Consider the following 20,063-nt stretch of genomic DNA (forward strand, 5'->3'; position numbering starts at 1 on the left):
ACTTGGGTGATAACTGGCCATCATCGGTAATTTGATATGGTTTCCCATCGTATGGTCTACCCTTGTAGTTGACCCCTCTTTGCTCCCCTCTAGCATGTAACCGGTGGAGATTCTTGCTAATTGGCTACTTATTTGTACCCGTAACTAAAGTGAAACTAAATAAGCTGTGGTGAGGAGAGAACTTTCAAAGACATTTCTAAGGTCACCTTTCGAAGTGATGCAGTACACTGATGGGTCAAAAGGTCAAACACCAACAAAACAGGAGGAAAAAGAAAATAATGCCAAAAATTAATAAGCTTCTAAAATTTCCCAAAAGAGTCCAAAAGCTCACACAAGTAATGACTTCTTACAGTTGCTTGCTGATTCTGATATTTTGGGTATAACAGAAATCTGGATGGTTTTTCCGAATGATGAATTAATTAAAAACTACAAAGAATATATCATTATATCATCAGCTGCACAGAGGCCAAAAGGTCCAGGATGACCCTATGGGGGATTAAGCTTAATTATAAAGAAAAACATTGGAATAGTAAAATTTACTCAAAAAAATTAATAATTATACATTAACCTTGATGCAAATAACTAACACAGATATGAAATACCCCTGATAAAAAGTTAATTATAATCATGTTAGTATATATTCTGTCAGAAAATATAGATTTATTAAATGAAAATATNAAAAAAAAAAAAAAAAAAAAAAAAAAAAAAAAAAAAAAATCACCAAAAGTAAATAGCTACAGATTAAACCTTATTGAAGGAGAGTTATTTGATTGAAGTGAATGAGCTCAATCAAAATTAAAATATTTAGATCTCAGTCATGTGTATGCACAGCACAATACCCATTTGACAGTACTGATACACTATTGTGTAACCTAAAAATGACAATTGACGTGTCTCCCTGGTTTTGCCAAAAAAATCTGTCACCCTACAGGAGAGCATTGAAGTAGTATATAAATGTTAATAGGGATTGTTGAAAAATAAATGTTCTAAGGTTTGATATTTTCTTATCTTTTTTGGGGGCTCTAACTTAATTACATATTTCCTCTTGTATACAGTAAATGCTAACTGAAGTAAAAATATTGTATAATTTTAAATTACAAGAAATTTATTAATATTAACTGTAGTCACTGTTTACTGTTTAGTTTTTATATCTAACCTAAGAGAATGCATCAGATTTTTCAGAGAAAAACTTGTACATGGTTATCAAATTGAAAAATTTCAACTGTATCTCACTGAATAAAAAGCAAAATAATGATTGTACTTTCATAAAATTTTTTCAAAGCTTATTCTATATTGAAACTCACATTAACTTTAAATACAACTGCCAAGGCATATTTAATTTTTTTAGTATATACACCTATTTAAGCAAATATAAGTATATACTATATACTTATATTTATGCAAATATAAGCACTACACAAAATCAATACCCAGCAAGAAACTACCAAAATCACTTTGCAAACTGAACATTTGACAACCTGAGGCCTCCATCCTTCCCACCTTTGACCACCATATTCTCCTTTATGCATGTTACATCCACAACATTCTTATCTTGGGGCAGCACAAAACCCGTATTCAAGATTACATTCATAAAATCAATACAAAGAAATTGATTTTCATCCCTGCCCCATTTCTCAATCCTTTTTTCTTCAAGATGGCCAGCTTCAATGCCCTAATTTGTTGAGCTTTCACTGATTTGTCTGATGGACAATGACAAATGAGTAAAGGGCAGGCACTTTCCTCATTTCTCATTGTCCAGCAGACAAATGAATGAAGGCTTAACAAATTAGGGACTCCAAACATTCACCCAGTATGCCAGACAACATGGGTATTCTCCAAACACCATCAAAAAGTCTAATTCATCTTTATTCCTCCACCATTACTGTCATGCCTAACAATTGCTCCCATGATACCATATATAAAGCTGTTACAAACAACAAAAAAATAGCTGCCCTTTACAGATTGCCCAAAATAATAACTTATGATTAGCTTTCAGAAGAAGTCCCTCAGTTTTCACCCTCCTCTGCAATACTATAACTATCCAGATATGAACCTCCTCTCTGGTATATATCCTATCCCTGTTACATATCACAGAGTTAACCACAACTTAGAATATTAGGTGCTACAGGGTGACATTTGAATACCCACCTAAGAGAATATTGGATGTCCATCGGAGCTTACCAAAACAGCATTAGCAACCTTTATCACTGACCCTGATATTTAAATATTTAGAACAGTTAAAAATTTATAAAGCTGCAAGAAAAAATGTAGTTATCAACTTTAGAGATGTAGACTCCTCCTCCTGTGTGGAAGTCAATCCATTACAGTCTTACAACCTCCTCTCTCTTTTGTCCCCCCTTTTTAGCATGTGGACAGTGATCCCCTATCCTATGTAATTCTTCTGTTCAAGCCATTTGTTTTAACATCTGCATTTGAACTGTAAAGATCTTTTGGTCCAACAATGATCATTCAAACAGGGATGTTTCATAGATTTTTGTAGCTTCTTGATGGATATTGGTTTATTGGTTTTTTTTATGTAGTGTTATTTATGTATATCCAATTTGAGTTTAAATTTTTATTAGTAAAAAGTTTTTTCTAATGTACTTTTGTTTGAGAAGTTAAACTCATATAAATTTAAATTTTCAAAAATTCCTTCTAGTCAAGACAAAATATTTATTCTGAAATTAATAATAATTTAAATTGTTTAATGTGGAAAGTGACTAGGTAACAATTTATTAAAACATTTCTTTTTAGAAGCATCTTCTTAAAACTTATTTTAAATTATTTATTTTACAGTAATCTGTGTACATATTTTAATTTTGAATTATTAGATGTAAATCTGTAGCAAATTATTGTAATATGATTAGCAACTGTAATAACAAATACCAAACTTTGGATTTCTAAATCTTAACTTTAAATTTAGGATTTTTGTAAGTTACATTAATTGCTCAATACAATATATACTTCAAAAGAACACAGACAGCTTTGAACCTCAATTTATCATTGTACTCCTTCAGATCCTGCTGCTTTTATTTCATTTTACTGTAAGTTACTAAGTGGCAGTTAATGGAACAGTTCAAAATCAATTGTCTCAATTTGCAATATTTTGCTAGTCAATATACCTAGCCATTATGTAAAACAACAAGCTTATCTTTTGGATTCTTAATATGAAAAAGCCACAACAAAATGAACAGTAGAGTATATCTGAGTACAAAAGGTAAGTTGATAAACAGTAACAGTCACATATGTGATGTGGATTGTGTATGGGATAGAAAAGGTTCTTTCCTATAATGCAGCCTCATTACAATGTATTTGAATTTTTTAAACATCAAGAGCTACATTACATTGAGTCATTAATGTAATTAAATTATATGCACTAAAATATAAAATTAACTTGCCTGTAATATCAGCAACATTTTCTTCCATCTGTAAATTTTCTGGTATGTTTTCTTTTTCATTTGGTTCCATTTCTTTTTCAGATTCTATATCAGATTGTGTTTCCTCTATAAAAAAACAAATTATCTTTTATTTTATATATAGTGTTTATGACAATGAGAGTGGTATATAATATATATATATATATATATGTACACCACTCATTGTCATAAAAATTAGCACACCAAGAAGGTGGTGTCAAAATCAAGTGAAATCATACATGTGACTAATGTGAGGAGCTCAGCCGTGGATACTGAGTGGTAAAACTCTAGTATCACTTACTCGGCAACTATTCTCTAGAATAGCCATTTGTTTGTCTAACAAGGATGGTTTTTCTACTCAAAGAAATCGTGTGTGGAGGGCTTTAACCAATAAGTTCATTTACCGTTTGAATGTTAATTTAAAAGCGGAATTAGATGATTGCATAATCACCTTCTCCTCGTCAGGATTCCCGACACCAGTTAATCAATTGTTTTACATGCGGATTAACACGCGTTATCCTTAAACTTGTGAATAGGAAGAGCGAAGGGAACTTAATGAAAATGAATGTCTAATAGGAACCAAACAATTTTATAAAACAAATCAAAATATTTAATAAATCAAATAATATAATATACAACGATGAATCTAACCTATATCTAAATCTAACTCAAACTATCTTATTTCTACCTAACGCGTGAGAGAATTTACATCGATCTATTCAGAGCTTATATTACCTTCACCGTATTTTTCGTATCTGTTTCTGCATGAGGATCTTCTGCCTTCTTTAAATATTTCTCTTCTTCTAATTTCTATGGGAAGTTCCTTTGAATCTACTTTCCTTTCAACAATCTTGTTGTATGCTGTACATTTAGTTTAACATCTTTTGAATGATGACTTCTTCGGATGTATAGTCTATCTTGTATTTGGATTCTTCTGTATGGCAATATCTTCTTCAGCGGACTGCGTATGTAGGACTTCTTGCATTGCAATCTTTTTCTAACGGATTGCCTCTTAACGAATTTCTGATTTCTTACGTATGGCAAACCTTGTTTCGATGGACTGCTTCTGTTGTATGGCTAGTTCTCTTCTTCAGTATGGCAAACCTTCCTTTGATGGACTGCCTCTTAACGAATTTCCGATTTCTTACATATGGCAAACCTTGTTTTGATGGACTGCCCTGAAAGGCAGGAAAATGGCCCTTTTATTTGGTCTTCCGTAACATGTGCAAAAACTTGACTCATCCTGAGTTAGCCTGGGAAAGGAAATCAACTTCCTTTCAAAAATTCTGATGTTTCCTCCGGTTTTAGATAAAATCTTGTTGAAGTTGAAAATATTATTTTCTGTTATTTTAATTCTTTTCTCCAAGTTATTATTTTAATTAAAATGATCTTTCTCAGAACCTTTAGATCTCACACTAAGTGACATGAGTAAGTGATCACAAAATGAAAGCAAAAGGATTATTTATTGCAGGAAAAAACTACAAATGAAAAAAGGTTCTAGTACCCTGTTGGGTCACCTCTAGCATGAAAACATGATATATGCCTCATGCTTATTCATATCACAAGTGCTGTATGATGCCCAGCAGATCACAGTCCACAATTGCTGTAAGCATCTTCTACTTCAAACTCATAGGCTGTCCAACTTGATGTCCCAGGTGATCCCGACATGTTCAATCAGTAACAAATCAGGATTGCATCTGCCATGTAGCCACACTTACCTGGCCTGCCAGGTAAGTGTGGCTACATGGCAGATGCAATCCTGTGACAACCTTTTATGTGGTTGAGCATTGTCCTGTTGGAAAATGACTCTTGGGAGCCCTGCCATGAGAGGCAACACAAGTGGTTGTAGGATTTGCTAACATACAGCTGGGTTATCATGGTCTCTTGGATCACTACTAGAGGCGATCAGCTGTTGTATGTGATGGCACCCCAGCAGTGGGGAAATGTTCTGTTCAAAGTGTAGGTAGGATTGAAGCGTTCACCATGGAGCCTCCAGACATGAACACAGAGACCAAACTGATCCTGGCTCCATTTTGTTGCAGTTCAATCCCATTGGGAGCAACCCCATTCCAAATGGAGGCAATGGTGAGTGGGGTCAATGGCAGCATAAGTAATGGCCACCATGATACCAAATGTTCCTCACCCAGGTGTCTTGAAATTATATGGACAAACACACAGGCCTGTAATGACAACACCACTCATATCCCAATAGCAGACAATGATATAGTTGACTCTGTGTGTGAGTTCTCTCTCGTCCAGTGGTCCCAACACCACCTCACAGTGTTAATGTCATTATTGAAGTGTTGCTTTGTTCTAATGTGTTAGACTGTAAAATTAATTTGAATTATTTAAAAAGTTTACATTTGTAAATATACTGATATATTTAGTGAGTAGATTTAACTAATTATTAAATCTTTGTTAATAAATGTCGTCTACAAGTGAGCATAATGACATTTTGAAGGAATTGCTTTGTGCAGAAAATGACATTGCAAACTATAATAGTTGGAAGGAATTTTCAAAGAGTTGCATCTTTTTTAATTGTAGAATCAAACTGGAGACTGAAACCTTTTAGTCGCTCTCCTCCTGCTTGTGCTCAGTATGGATAGAAATGTATTGGAAAAGATCTTATTCAGTGTGTAACATGTAATGAAATTATCTGTGGAAAGTTACCAGTTCTTTGGAAGAGTAATGTGTATGATGATTGTGTAAATGAAATAATAAAATCATTGCAAACATCTCATAAGAAACATTGTCCTTGGCCAGTAGCACCTTGTCCAAATAACTGTTCATATTGTACCAATTGATAAGAAGCAAGCATTAAATGAAATTATGATTTGTTTGGAAACACTTCTAAAAGTAAAAGAAGAGTTACCTTTAATAAAAAATGAGACTTTAGAAATGGACATCACTGAAAATGATTTGACTTGTCTTTCACAATTACTTCATAAAGAATTAGATATATACAGTGGTGCCTCGTATAACGCACTTAATCCATTCCAGGTGCACATCCATTAAGTGAAAAGTCCGTTATATGAAATGCATTTTCCCATAGAAATACATGTTAAAACATATAATTTGTTCTGCAGCATAAAATAACCATATTGTACATAAAAAAAAAAAAATGAAAATGGAGCAGTCACCAATTATGCCGGGTAGTCAGATGATGTGAGGAGGACGTGGAGGAACACTTTCTTCACACATTCATACAGATACAGACTTTTTACACATTGCAGCAGGTCTCTTTTTATTGTTTTTTAATCAGAGTCAGATTCAGGAGAGGCTACTGGAGCTTGCAGGGTCAACTCCTCTTGTTCCATCCTTTGTTTTTTGGCAGCTGGCTTCTTGAAAAACATGTCCAAGGTGGTCTGTTTCTCTCTCTTCTTCAACATCTGTTGGAAATGATGGGCAAGGGTGTCATTGTAGAATCATTAATCCTGTTGGCCTCAACTGTGTTTGGATAATGAGTGTTGGTAAACTCCGGAACCTCTCCCCATTTGACAAGGAAGTCCATGTCAACTTTCACTCCTCCTGAAAATTTCTTGCTTTGTTTCAATTGAAATCACCTTTCTGTTTCTTTAGAAGCCATGATTTGCACAACACTTGAATAAATGTAAATAACCTGCACCGAAGTGCAGGTTATTTACATTTATTCAAGTGTACGTACAGTGATACCTCAACTTACGCGAACTCGGAGTTACGCAATTTTCAAATCTCGTCGATTCGTCTTTTGTTTGAGTGCCACGCACTCTTGATTACTCACATCCCCACACTATTGTTCGGCTTACATGTTCGGACGTGTTGCGCAGAATCAACACATACCTACAATTTATTTTGTGTTATTTATTTCTGTGTTTGTTATATCTACAGAGACTTGAGAGACTTTATATGGTGATTTCTTGTAACCATGAACAAATCAAATGACGAGATAAGATTAACGAGAACATTTATTAGCTTACATACATCCGACTTGGATTTTACACAAATTGCGAAATTATACCCCGACTTACGCGAATTTGACTTACGTGGTTATTGCTCGGTCCCACCTATCGCGTAAGTTCGGGGTATTACTGTAATAAACAAGGGAGCAAGCCGAATCCCAATGGGAGCTCTGTACTTCAGATATACTAATAATATATTCTAATAATACTAATATATTATAAAAACAGCAGATTGTCATTGGCAATGGCAAAAGACTGGAAACNGAGCTCTGTACTTCAGATATACTAATAATATATTCTAATAATACTAATATATTATAAAAACAGCAGATTGTCATTGGCAATGGCAAAAGACTGGAAACATCATTCACACTTGTTCGCAGAAAGTCCGTTGTTCGCTTCACATAACTGCCAAACGGAAAGTCCATTGTTCGCAGCCAATCTGTTGCTCGAGTCATGTAACAGCCAAACAAAGTTCATTGTTTGCAGCGTCCATTATTCGAGGCGTATGTTATACGAGGCACCACTGTACCTTCAATCTGCTATTATATTAGCATTGACAGGATGGAGGAAAGTCTCTGGTGAAAGAAAATATTTATAGTGTTGTCATTGCCAAAGGTTATTAGAATTTTGGTTTTATAAAACTACAAAGTTAAAAGAAACTGATAAAGAAATTCAGTAAATGTAATCGAAGATAAAGTAGTGAATTCTATTCAGTTAAATACTGTAAGATTGAAAACAGCAAAGATGATAGCATTTCACATGTAAAAAAAGAAACAAAAGATAATTTAGAAAAATCTGAAGATGAATTTAAGGTAACATGTGTTAAAAATAATAATTCAGAAGATAAAACAGATATTAATATTCAAAAGAATGAAAATGANATGATAGCATTTCACATGTAAAAAAAGAAACAAAAGATAATTTAGAAAAATCTGAAGATGAATTTAAGGTAACATGTGTTAAAAATAATAATTCAGAAAATAAAACAGATATTAATATTCAAAAGAATGAAAATGACAAACCTCCAAAAAACAATGCCTAAAATAGAGAGAAAGCATACTCCCAATTATTTTGATCCTATTTACAAACATAGATATTGATGCAAGTGGATTAGTTCAACAAATCAAACACAGAAGTTCTTCAAAACTGGTAAATGTGGATGACAGATATTCCTAAAATCTTTGTTATTAAATGTACTGTACAATCATCTGTTATTTTGTTAAAATGTGTTAGGTTATCTGAGAAAGTAAAAGATATTCGTCAAATGTTAGAGAATTGGATTTGACAGCTCATAACTTTAACGTAATTAGTTGAAAAGTAATTTCAGATTTTGTTTCTAAAAATATCAACATTGTAAATTTGACGATGACCACTTATATTATTTAATATTGTATATATGTATTATGAAATAAAATATTTTTTTTATTTCATAATACATATATACAATGTTGTCAGAATGGCCTAGGTGGCAGGCTATTCAGCCAGATGATCATCTAGCTTTTCTCAACCCAATGATCCTTCCTCTCTCAAACTCAGTTCCTGATTTAGTCTTTGATTGCAATGTAAAGGCCTTCTCTAGTGATACAGCATATCTCTGAAACAGGTAAACTACAGACAGGGTGCCTTTGCGTGCTTTTTTTTATTGGCCAAGGATTATGCAGTTTAATGCCTCTACTAGCATTTTGCAATGAGCCATCATGCTATAACTAATTGCTTCCATACCTGCTTGAGACTTATCTCTATGCCAAGTTTTGCAGCGATATGATAACTCCTTCTTGGTGCACCAATTTTTATGGCAATGAGTCTATATATAAAACTAATCTAAATAATTATTATGTATATAGATGATGACTATCAATATCTATAGAAAAATAACAACAAACACAGAAGTAAATTTCTAATTTTTTAAATTTATATTTAAAAGAAAAATCATAGTTTTTGTTACTAAAGCATCATTTTCTATTGATATTTATGTTACACTATAACACTGCATTTTAAATTATAAGGTATATGGTAGGAAACAATACATGATTCTATACATAAAGAATCATTAACTATAAGCTTATTGAAAATTTAATTATGATATTGAAATATTTTAGTAAATTTTAGAATTCTAGTAACAAAGCAAAATTGTAATAGCACACATTTCTTCTGTTTTATTATAATTAAGTTTCTAGTGAAAAACAAATCCACACTGTCTTTTAAGGCAGCCAAATGTTTTAGCATAAGTAAAAATATTTTTAACCTTTGTAGGCCTACTTCAGTTAGAGAATTCTTGGAATGACATTATTTGAATGTTACAGAACTGAATAACAGATTAAATTTAAATTAAAATATTAAGATAGTACTTAAAATTAATCTAAATAAAACATAATTACAAAAGAAACAAAATTAAAGTTTTAATTTTTTATGTTTTTATATACAAAAAAACATATACAATACATTTGGCTTCCTGAAAAGGCAGTACAGATTTCTATTATTACAGCAGTAATATGCTTCAAAAAATATTCAAATAATTACTGTGATTTAATTACATTGAAGTCTTTTTTGTTTTGTTAGTTATTTTAAATGCATGTGCCACTTTTTTCCGTTTCAATTTTAGAAATTAATTTCATCTTTTTAGTTGTGCTCTCTTTTATTGACAAGACTGTCTTGTTTATAAAATTGTGGTGCCATCAAAGGCTGCCCACCTTAAGGCTGGTATACACGGTAAGGAAATCCTCAAAGGATGTGCTAAACAAACGAAAAAAACTCTGATATAACTAGGTGGATCGAACATAGTAATTTACAAAACTTATTAAAACATCTCCCAACGTATAAAGAATTATTTTTATTTAAAAATGAATAGATAGAAAAAAAAATCACGGTTAATCCTCAAAGGATTTCCTTACCATGTATAACAGCCTTTAGAGGTATGAAGGAGTACATGTCAGTAGTTGCAATTTCACACAGAGTATTAGGTGCCGAAATCATGAGCACATAAAAAAAACCAGACTTGTAGGTACTCAGAGGACTGAAAATCAAGTGAAAATAAAATATAAAATGGCAACACTCTTTCTACACTTACTATGCAACAAGCAATGCATGTGCAATTCTCACTCTAGTGCAAGAATTGCACATGCATTGCTTGTTGGGAAGTTCGAAATGAGAATGTTGCAAAATCGAATTTTGACAAACGAATCTTTGAAAAAACCCATTTACCTGTCCCATGTTATTCTCGACATATCTCTGGTTGCAACCTGCTGACCTTGACTGGTTGATCCGAGATATCTCGTTTCAACATCAGAACATTTTTTAAACTAGATAACTAGTAATTATATTATATTAAAACTAACTTCCAAAATATAATTTTTTTTTGTTTTTACATTTATTAATATATTATTATAAAAATGGGAAAGTTTCATTAGGCATCGACAAAAATTCAACATGGGGTGACACACAATGGAGAGAAATTTCGACATTGGATAAGTTAATTTTATCAAAAAGGCATCGTGGACAACCTCGTGGTTGTGACTGTGGCTGAGGCTGGCGAAGTCTGAATGATCATGCTCAAAACCAGCGATACCAAAGAAGATTGGAGAATAAGAATGAGACCTGCTGTGAGCGTCAAAGTGATCCTGCTTACCATAGCCAAGAACAGGCCCTTGACAATGCAACCCAACATAACCACGGTGGCAATGAAGCCCACTGTAATCTATGCCAGGAACCCAAGTACCAGTGTCAACTTTTCCTCATTGGAGAGTGCTCATTTTTCTCTTTTAATTAGAAAACGGTGCACAGTCAAAGCTCTGAGTCTTCAAGACATAGTCTTGTCCCAAAAACAGTTTTGGTGTTTTACTTGTAAAATTTGTTCTATAAACATTTTAATAATTAGTTATTCATATATAGATTCTTTATACTATTTCATCCTATACTTCAATACATAAAAAAATTTGTAATCCTACAATACAATAGTCAAGATGAATTTATGTATTATTTGTCACTTGAATGCCATTAAAGTTATTTGCCACTTTAAATTTTTAAAAATTTCATTAAAATAAGAACTAATGTACCTATTACTTTAGTCCTCAATTTAATTAGGACTAAAGTAGTCTTAACCTAATTTAACTTAAATAATTTTAAAATGGAACTGTATCTCTAACTATTCTAAAACATCTCAGATCTAATTGAATTGAGTAACAAACATTAAAAATTTTTCAAAATAATTTTAAAATTAATAAATGGCAATAAGCATCCAAGCTATCTAAATTCATATTTATACTTTAAATTTAAACTTTAATTATTTATTTTTTAAATAATAGATTACCTGTAGATTCTGTTTCATTTGTTTGTGTATTATTTTTTGAAGTATCTTTGTTACTTTCTTCAGTTTGTTTTGTTTTTGGAACGGCAAACCTTGCTTTATTTAACAAATATTTGACTTCTCGATCTAATGCAGCAATTTTTTCTGCTATTGATTTAATTGTTAACTTTGGATTTTCATAAAGTGGTGTATTTTCTTGCTCTTTTACACTATTATTTTTCCATTGCTAAAAATATAAATATATACAATATTAAATTATTAAAATATTATAGTTTAACCATCAAATGTATATAAAATAGTCAATATAACAAAGTTCTATCAAATATTGTAAATTACTTTGATTTTTGCTATTTTTCATAAAATTTATAAACATTTTTAAAATGTTACATTTTATAAATTTTATTTTCTTTGACTTATACATTATCATTCATTATATAATCAACAATATTTTCTAGGTGAGGAAATACAACGTGAACGTGAAAAACAAAATACATTAGCATTTTTTATTTTGTGAATCATAGAAAATTATGAAAAAAGAATTTAAGATTCCAATCGTTGAATGTCTGTCTGGATATGACAGACAAAAAAATTACAATAATAATACTGACTACTATAATATTAAGAAAAACAAGCATTTTTTTCACTAAAAAGTTTATTTCTATAAATATCATAAAAGGTTTGGGATGCAAGCAGAGACATGAACTATGAAATGTAGCAATTTTGCTTTCCATCTCAGTGGATATATTTCCTTTAAGAAAACTCTCAAATGAATATAGGACCTTTCAACAACAGTTCAACTTCTCAGAGAAGTAAATATTAAAATAAAAATCTCTGACTAGACCCAGTTCTTTACTAAATCTCAGATTTTGTTATAAGTAGAAACCATTGATCAAAAGAAAAAGAACAAAGAAACAGCAAATATTACTCTAAAGGAGAATTGAACAAGAAATTCAACATTAGCTCTAAGTAGCATGAACCTAGATAGATGTAATAATGTTGGACAGCTGAATATTTAGATCAATTTAGCCAAAAAAATATCCAAGTACTTTTGTAGTAGTCCAAATAAAGAACTGCTCACAATGGAGAAAAAAACAACTTATAATGTAATTTTCAACAGACCTATAAGCTGAACACAGGATAAAAAAATGATATACACTTTATCATCATCATCTCCCTTAATAACAAATTATTTACTAACAAGGAGAGGACACTGCTAACTACCCACTGACTTTTGATCAGTTGGGACATAGTGAAACTACATCAAAAATTAGCTGATACATGTCCAAGTTTTTCATCCAATGTGTCTTGAAAATATTTATTTTTGATTTTTGGAAATTCAAAGATTTGTAGCATATAGTTATGAGCCATGATTGAACACATTTGAGAGCACTGTAACACAGTTTGTTAAAAAATCATTAATTAATGGTGACCAGCTATAGTTCTGTTTTGAATGTGTTACTTATGTAATTTTTACTTAATAAAAAAAATAACTTTTGCATTTGCATATTTAATAAAAGTATAAATAATCAGAAAATCACTTTAACCTTCATATTTCTAGCAGTTTTGTTTTCATTTTGAAGTAAGAGCATAAATAGGAACTATCACTAGTTGCAGAATAAACACCAATTATCTATTAGGAGCAATGCAAAAAAAAACCATCTCTTTATTCATCATCAATTATCCTCTCCAGTTTTTGAAGATATGATAAAATATGCATGGTTTGAAACTAATTACACAACAAAACATATTTAACAATGTAAACAAAAAAGATATGCTTTCCATCCATTCAAGAAATGAGACAATTCAAATGCTTTTTTATGCGCTCTTATGACATGTATTGTCCAACAACTTGTAAGCCATCATAATAAGTATAGATATTCCTTGATTAATACAATTAATCCCTTGATCCTACCATATATATCAAAATATGGTATATATTGTTAAGTAAAGATAGCTGGTAAAGCTCTGTAAATTAAAACTTCTGCCACACATATAAAGGAATTGCCACAATTTCATACATTAATCAAATCCTGCATTAAGCAAGAAATACCTGTATGTTTAAAAATTAAAACATACCATAAATATGTATTTCTGTCCAATCATTTACACAAGAATTTTATTAAATCTGTGGGTGCATACAAAAATCTGAATCACAGAAATCACATTCTGAGATATTCTAACTTTAGGTTTTCATATTGTCACTACAACAAGCAATAATTTGATTAAAGGTTTTGTTTGATACCATGAAACATTTAAGAAATCTCTTGTATAATCCAGAATAAATATGAAATTATTACCACATAATAAAAGCTTTATTAACTATTGTGCATTTGAAAATCTGCTAATGTCCACGCAAGAACCTGATATATTATACTAATCGTTGTCACTGCTGTACTCACTATCTGATAATTGTTCTACTTTACTACCTACAATCTTCATTATCAGCTTTTGCACAGTTTAAAGTTAGCCTTTCAAGTTTCCTCAGAGTGTTTTGCCTTGCTTGGAAACCTTCATAATATGCATCATACTGAGCAGGAATGTAGGCCATAAGTTTCCAAATGTCTTGCAATTTAGCCAATGGAAGCCTTTGTCATTCATCATACAGCAGTAACAAGACATTTCAGTTGTTTGTTTTTCCTCTTTTAATGATGTTTACTTCTTTCTACTGTATTTATGCTGTGGAAACAGGTAAAAAAAAGGCAATCAGGTTTGTTGCTGCCTACTTTTGTGTGTTATGTTTTCTGAAAACACACAGGCTGTTTGTTGATGCATATTTTCCTAAAAACTGGAGAGCTAATGACAAGTTTCATTGACACAAAAAGGATTATTTGTTTTGCACTGTTCAACAAATTAAAATCACTGTTCTGAGGTATATACTGCAACAGCACATGACACCCAAAGTCATGGTTGCAGTCCAGTAATGTGTGACCTGGATAAGGAAACTTACACGCAACTTCTTCCACTAGCTTTACGTTGCACACAATATGATACCATACAGACACAATATTCTTGTTTTTATTCTAGCCTCCATATTGATCCAACCATACAATAAATTTGTGTTGTCCTTCCTGAGGGAAGTTATTCTGCTGCAGGGATGTTTTACCAATAGGTGTACCCACAAACAGACTCTTATCTCAAATTTTTTTAAAAATTTGATATCAGGATCTTGCATATACCCACAGAAAATGCAAAATTATTATTATTATTTTTTGTTATTACATAAAAATTAAGTAACTAACACACAAAAAAAGAACTGGATTCAAAATCATAACTATAGCTGTCAACATAACCAGAGTTCCTACTCAAATTTTTGTTTTGAATTTTGTGACTTTCCCTGATTTTCCCTGACCAACTTTGTCCAAATTCCCTGACCCTCACATTTCTTACAGTGTGGAATATTGACATAATAAAACAGCATTTACTGTGAACATTAAGTACATCTATCCCTCTTTTTGCACAGTTGATTTGCTTCAAAGACTGCCACATTAAAAAAATACAGTACATACATCCTGTAGAAAAATGTTTGGTAGAATCCACAACAACTTCAATGTAATGAAAAAATAAGCAATTTAAAAACAAAACATGAGCTTATTTTATCATCATTTATCATTATTATTTGTATGTAAATCTAGTAAATGCAAGGTAGCATAAAATCAACAAATAGTATTCTTTGATAAACAAATAGTACTGTACTGTGCTTAAAAATTAACTCTTGACTTAGAAACACAATTTTAAAAACAATCTTTCAACAAAAAAAGTAACTTTTTTTAAACACCAACATAATTTTAACAAAAAGTTAAATTTAAAAATTTTTTAAATAAAGCATTTTTCCTACGTAAAACAATCGATGATTATATATAAAGAGAAATAGGTGTAAGTTTATACTATAGCTTCTCTAACAAATACATCTAATTTATTGTAAAATCTTTTTGGACTCCCAGAACCTATAATCAGTGTGTTGTAAAAAACAAAAGAAAAACGTTCACCACAAACGTTTTCAAACTGCTGCGAGTTCTTCTTCAGGTGTAAAATGGAATTTCTGATGGATCAGAGCAAATGGTTTAGGAAATTCGAGAAACATTCGAAGGTGTTACATGAGACGCATGCGTGTTCGTATGGTTGACATAACATGACACTTAAAGTTTGGAGTCCATCAATGCCTGCCAGGCCAATGACAGGACCAACTCATCTTTAAAATTGATGCAGTTGTCATTGAGGGTCAATTTATAGATGTGAATGGTCTCTAGCCACTTAAGGTGTTCCACATGTGACATAATGCGGATGAGCTTTGTCTGGTGGAAGGCCACCACAATGTCCGAATCGGCAGTGTATGTGGAGAGGGTGGTGGTATTTCTCTTATGATGTATGTCTGCTATATGTTCCTGTACTCTGACCTCCAAGGAGCATTTGGTGGATCTGATGTAAACGAGGTCCTATCAAATATATTGTCCTTAATTTGAATACTATATACACCAGGTAGTCTGTTCTGGTTGGGGGAGAGTCTTTTCCATTGCCTAGGATGTAAAAAATGGTAGGATATCTCCTGTATGCAATATGAATACGTCATTTCTTGGCAATCTCAGTACAAAGTATTTTTAGGTATGGAATGAACGTGATAGGGACCTGTTCCACCACATGGAGACAGTTGTCAGCCAGCAGGTCAGTCATGATGGTGCGTTGTGAGTGTGCATGGTTATAGTATTCAATCAATTTATGTGTAAGCCTTGGGAACCCATGGGATGATGCAACACGCTCATCCCATGGGTTCCCACGGGCTCATGAAAAGCTCAGCAGCAAATGCTTATACGGTAGATGAATGAGAAAACGCCCTCTTAATTAAAGCATTGTATACCGTGATCTTATAGGGAAAAGGGTCACAAGCCCACAGGAATGTATGTGGAGGTGGAACCTGGTTTGTGGTATACAGATGTGTGGACGTCTGTCTCGTCCACTCTGATATTTATGTCCAGGAAGTGGACCTCCTTTCAACTGGCTATGTTCGAGTTCTACGGTTAAGCCATAAGGGTTGTAATTGTAGAACTTGAACGAGCTCTCAAAATGGATTCTGGTGTATTTTCTTATTAAAGATTGCAGCATTACTTCTTACCACCTGCAGATGGCTATGATTGGTCATCCATATTTAGCAAACGAGATCAACAAGGCAGCTAAGGAGACAAATTCACTGACTTTTTGACAAATTCTGACTTTCCAGGTGCATAGGAACCCTGCATAACTAATGATGCTTTAACAAACCATGCCATGCAGTGCTCTCAAATATGTCTTCCATCATAGCTTATAACTGTATGCTACAAATCTTTAAATTTTAAAACATCAAAAATTAATATTTGCAAGGCATAATAAACAAAAAGCTTTGACATGTATCTGCTCATTTTTGATGTGGTTTCACTATATTGAAGCTTATCAAAACTGGTGGATAGCAAGTTGTTCACTACTTGTAAGTAAAATTCTGCTGAACCTTCATTTGCTTTCCCTCAATGTAAAATGAAAGCAGTCTTTACCTTTAAAGAAACCTTTTAATATTAAAATTTATTTTTAACATTATCAGTTTATAATATATAAATATTTACTTACTGCATATATCTACACAATTCACAATATCTATGAATTGATATTAATCATATTAAGAAACATCCTAAAATCCTAAAAACTTCACATAATTCTTCTGTAACAGAATGTTAATAAAAATCAAATATTCTATTTTCAATTCACATAGTGATACAAACAAAACATAAAATTGATTTACATTTTTATCAAATCACTCACTTTATTTCTATGTTGAAAAAACTTAAAATTTATTTATTCATTTGAAATTTAATATTTAAGTTCAGTTAGGTCTACTTAAATGTTTTTATGCAATAGTAATTTAATTACTGATCTTTCTGTAATATTTCTAAGCCCGTATTATTTTGATATACCTGTTTCTAGTATTTAGAATAGTATTTTATTCTTCAAACTAACTTTAAAAAATAAAAATTTTATTTATATTTTATTAGAAAAGATAAATGCCAAATCTTATTTCGATGGATGCCATTATTGTTTGTATTAGTCTAATAAATAATCCAAACAATATCAAGTTTGGAAAATTTATGACCTGACACCAATTTTCATGATTGTAATCTGTATTTACAAAAAAGAAAAAAAATTATTCTCCTATAGCACAATAAAATTTCTTATCCTTTTCTAGACTTTTTAGTTAACAATTTAAAAAAGCATAATCTATTAAATATATTACCTATTACCTACTGCTATGACCACAAAAGTAGATTAAAAAAAATTAAATTTTAGGAGCCGATTGCAGAGACAACGTTTAGAGGCCGACGGCAATTTACAGATTGGGTAGACCGCTGTTTAGAATAATTTCATTGCCGAGACAGCGTTTCTCTCCTGCCACAATGTAGACAGCGATTAGAAACAAGTTATTTGACCTACTTTCTAGACTCACTCGACAGCAGGTTTAGAGGGCTTTTCAATTCGAGTGGTGGCTTTGTTCGCAGAAAAATTAAGATAAAAACAGATATCATTCCTTTGATAAATGTTGTAAATGGTACGAATCGACAAAATTATTCATTAATTAATTGCTTGGAGCAAAATCAACAAAATTAAATACTTTAAATTTGTTTTAAATGTTCCAATTTCAACATTCAAATGGGAGAAGACTTAAAACTTCAATTAATTTAAATCAGACGCATTTATTTACAATTTGAGTATCGTGTCAGTTATAAAACGTTAATGCATTTCAGAGTCATTGTACTGTTAAACAAACGAGACAATTTTAATAATTATAGAAATCCATTTACAAATATTTAAAAAAAAATGTAATATTAATAATAAAATATTTAAAATTATTCATTTCAACAGTAATAAAATGTCAAAATAATTCCTTAAAAATCTATTCCGAAGACAAATTTCGAATTTGTATAAATTTTCTAAATATGGATTTGTTCATATTTTAAACAGTATTGGTGACGAAATTAAATATCAAAATGGAAAAGGATTGTCATTAATTGCCGAACAACGGTTTTGATGGACTTAAGATTTTATTTCCGCAAGCTTTCAGAATATAGCTGGTTTCTGGTTCATTTCTGACGTCACAAACAAATAACCCGATTGGCCGAACAACTCCTAAAACAGGGGAGTAATAGCGAAGTAAGTAAGAGCCAATGTTTTGCCGAAGTTTGTTTAGAGAACAGTCAGAAATAGATGATCGTCGTCTTTGCAATGCATTTTAAACCGTGGTTCAGCCAGCCAATGTCTATAGGCTGTTCTGTTAATAAACGTTGTTTAATGTAAACTCTGTCTCTACAATTGGCTGTAGGTGTTAGAATTTAAATTTATTTTTAATGTAAATTAATTTTATTAGATATAAATTAACTTAAACCAAGTTGTAAGTGTATTTGAATTTTTAACTCTAGGATTTTGGAACATCTTTGAGAAATGCAAGGTTACAGTTAAATAATTTAAAAGTTGAAAATGTAAATAAATTTTAGTTATTTGACCTCTCTATACTTAATACTAATGTAAAAGTATAGGCTACTTATTTTGCAGAAATATTAGCTATAGAATAAATATAGAATTTTATAGATTTTGGATCAGTGATTACACCTACATTGCAATGATGTCAGTGCCTCATTTAGTTCATATTTGATGAGGAAATTTTCCATAAATTTCATTTTTAAATATTTTGGCAAATGGCATATTTTAAACTAACTTCATTAAATTTAAACTTTAAAAAAAGATAGCCTCATCCTGTCACTTCTATAACAAATTTTTTAAAAATCTTTCCATAGTGACCACATGACATTCTATTATCCAATCAAAAGTTAACGATCTAATGAGCCTGTTATTTTGAAAGTGTTATTGCTCATCTTAACATACATACAATTTATTTGTTTAAATGTATCAGTGTGGAATTAAGAATTCCACATTGACAATTGAAATGGCTTTCAGCATCACATCATCAATAATAAAAACAATATTAAGATGTCTATTACTAAAGACAGCAAGGAAATCTTTTAAAAGACAATAGTGTGTTTACTCAGAATGTAGTGTACAAAGGAAGATTTTACTATAAAGGTCTAAATCTGTTTATGTATGTGTAAGTGCAACTCCAACTATTTTTGTTTACTCCAGATGAAATTTTGTTTTGCTGCTCTTTATGTTACAACAGTTAATATAAACTACTTAATTTGTATTAATATTAACAACTCTTGTTGAATTTCTTGAAATCTCTACTCTTCTCAATTCTTTGATCTCTACTTTCTCATAAAAAGTATTCCATCATGCTTGATGGGGGAATTTCTAATACCTAATATGATTTAATGAATTACAAAGAAAATGTGTAAAAACATTGAATGCTTAATGGAGTACATAAATTATTGGATT

At 31.4% G+C, this 20,063-nt stretch overlaps 1 protein-coding gene across 1 annotated transcript in view; it reads right to left on the reverse strand.

Annotated features, from left to right (window-relative positions):
- Nucleotides 1–3,266: 3,266 nt before the first annotated feature.
- The window catches only part of LOC111632565 (hypoxia up-regulated protein 1-like), a 155,289-nt gene continuing 138,492 nt past the window's right edge, over nucleotides 3,267–20,063 (reverse strand). Inside the window, exons 17-18 of the mRNA XM_023377031.1 lie at nucleotides 11,664–11,886; nucleotides 3,267–3,503 (exon numbers count right to left, since the gene is read on the reverse strand). Of these exons, the coding sequence (XP_023232799.1) occupies nucleotides 3,322–3,503; nucleotides 11,664–11,886 (405 nt within the window). The 3' untranslated portion in view covers nucleotides 3,267–3,321. The remainder of the gene's footprint in view (nucleotides 3,504–11,663; nucleotides 11,887–20,063) is intronic.

The sequence above is a fragment of the Centruroides sculpturatus genome, unplaced genomic scaffold (assembly GCF_000671375.1).
Source record: "Centruroides sculpturatus isolate CEXI.00-Female unplaced genomic scaffold, Cexi_2.0 scaffold722, whole genome shotgun sequence".
Classification (NCBI taxonomy): Eukaryota; Metazoa; Arthropoda; class Arachnida; order Scorpiones; family Buthidae; genus Centruroides; species Centruroides sculpturatus.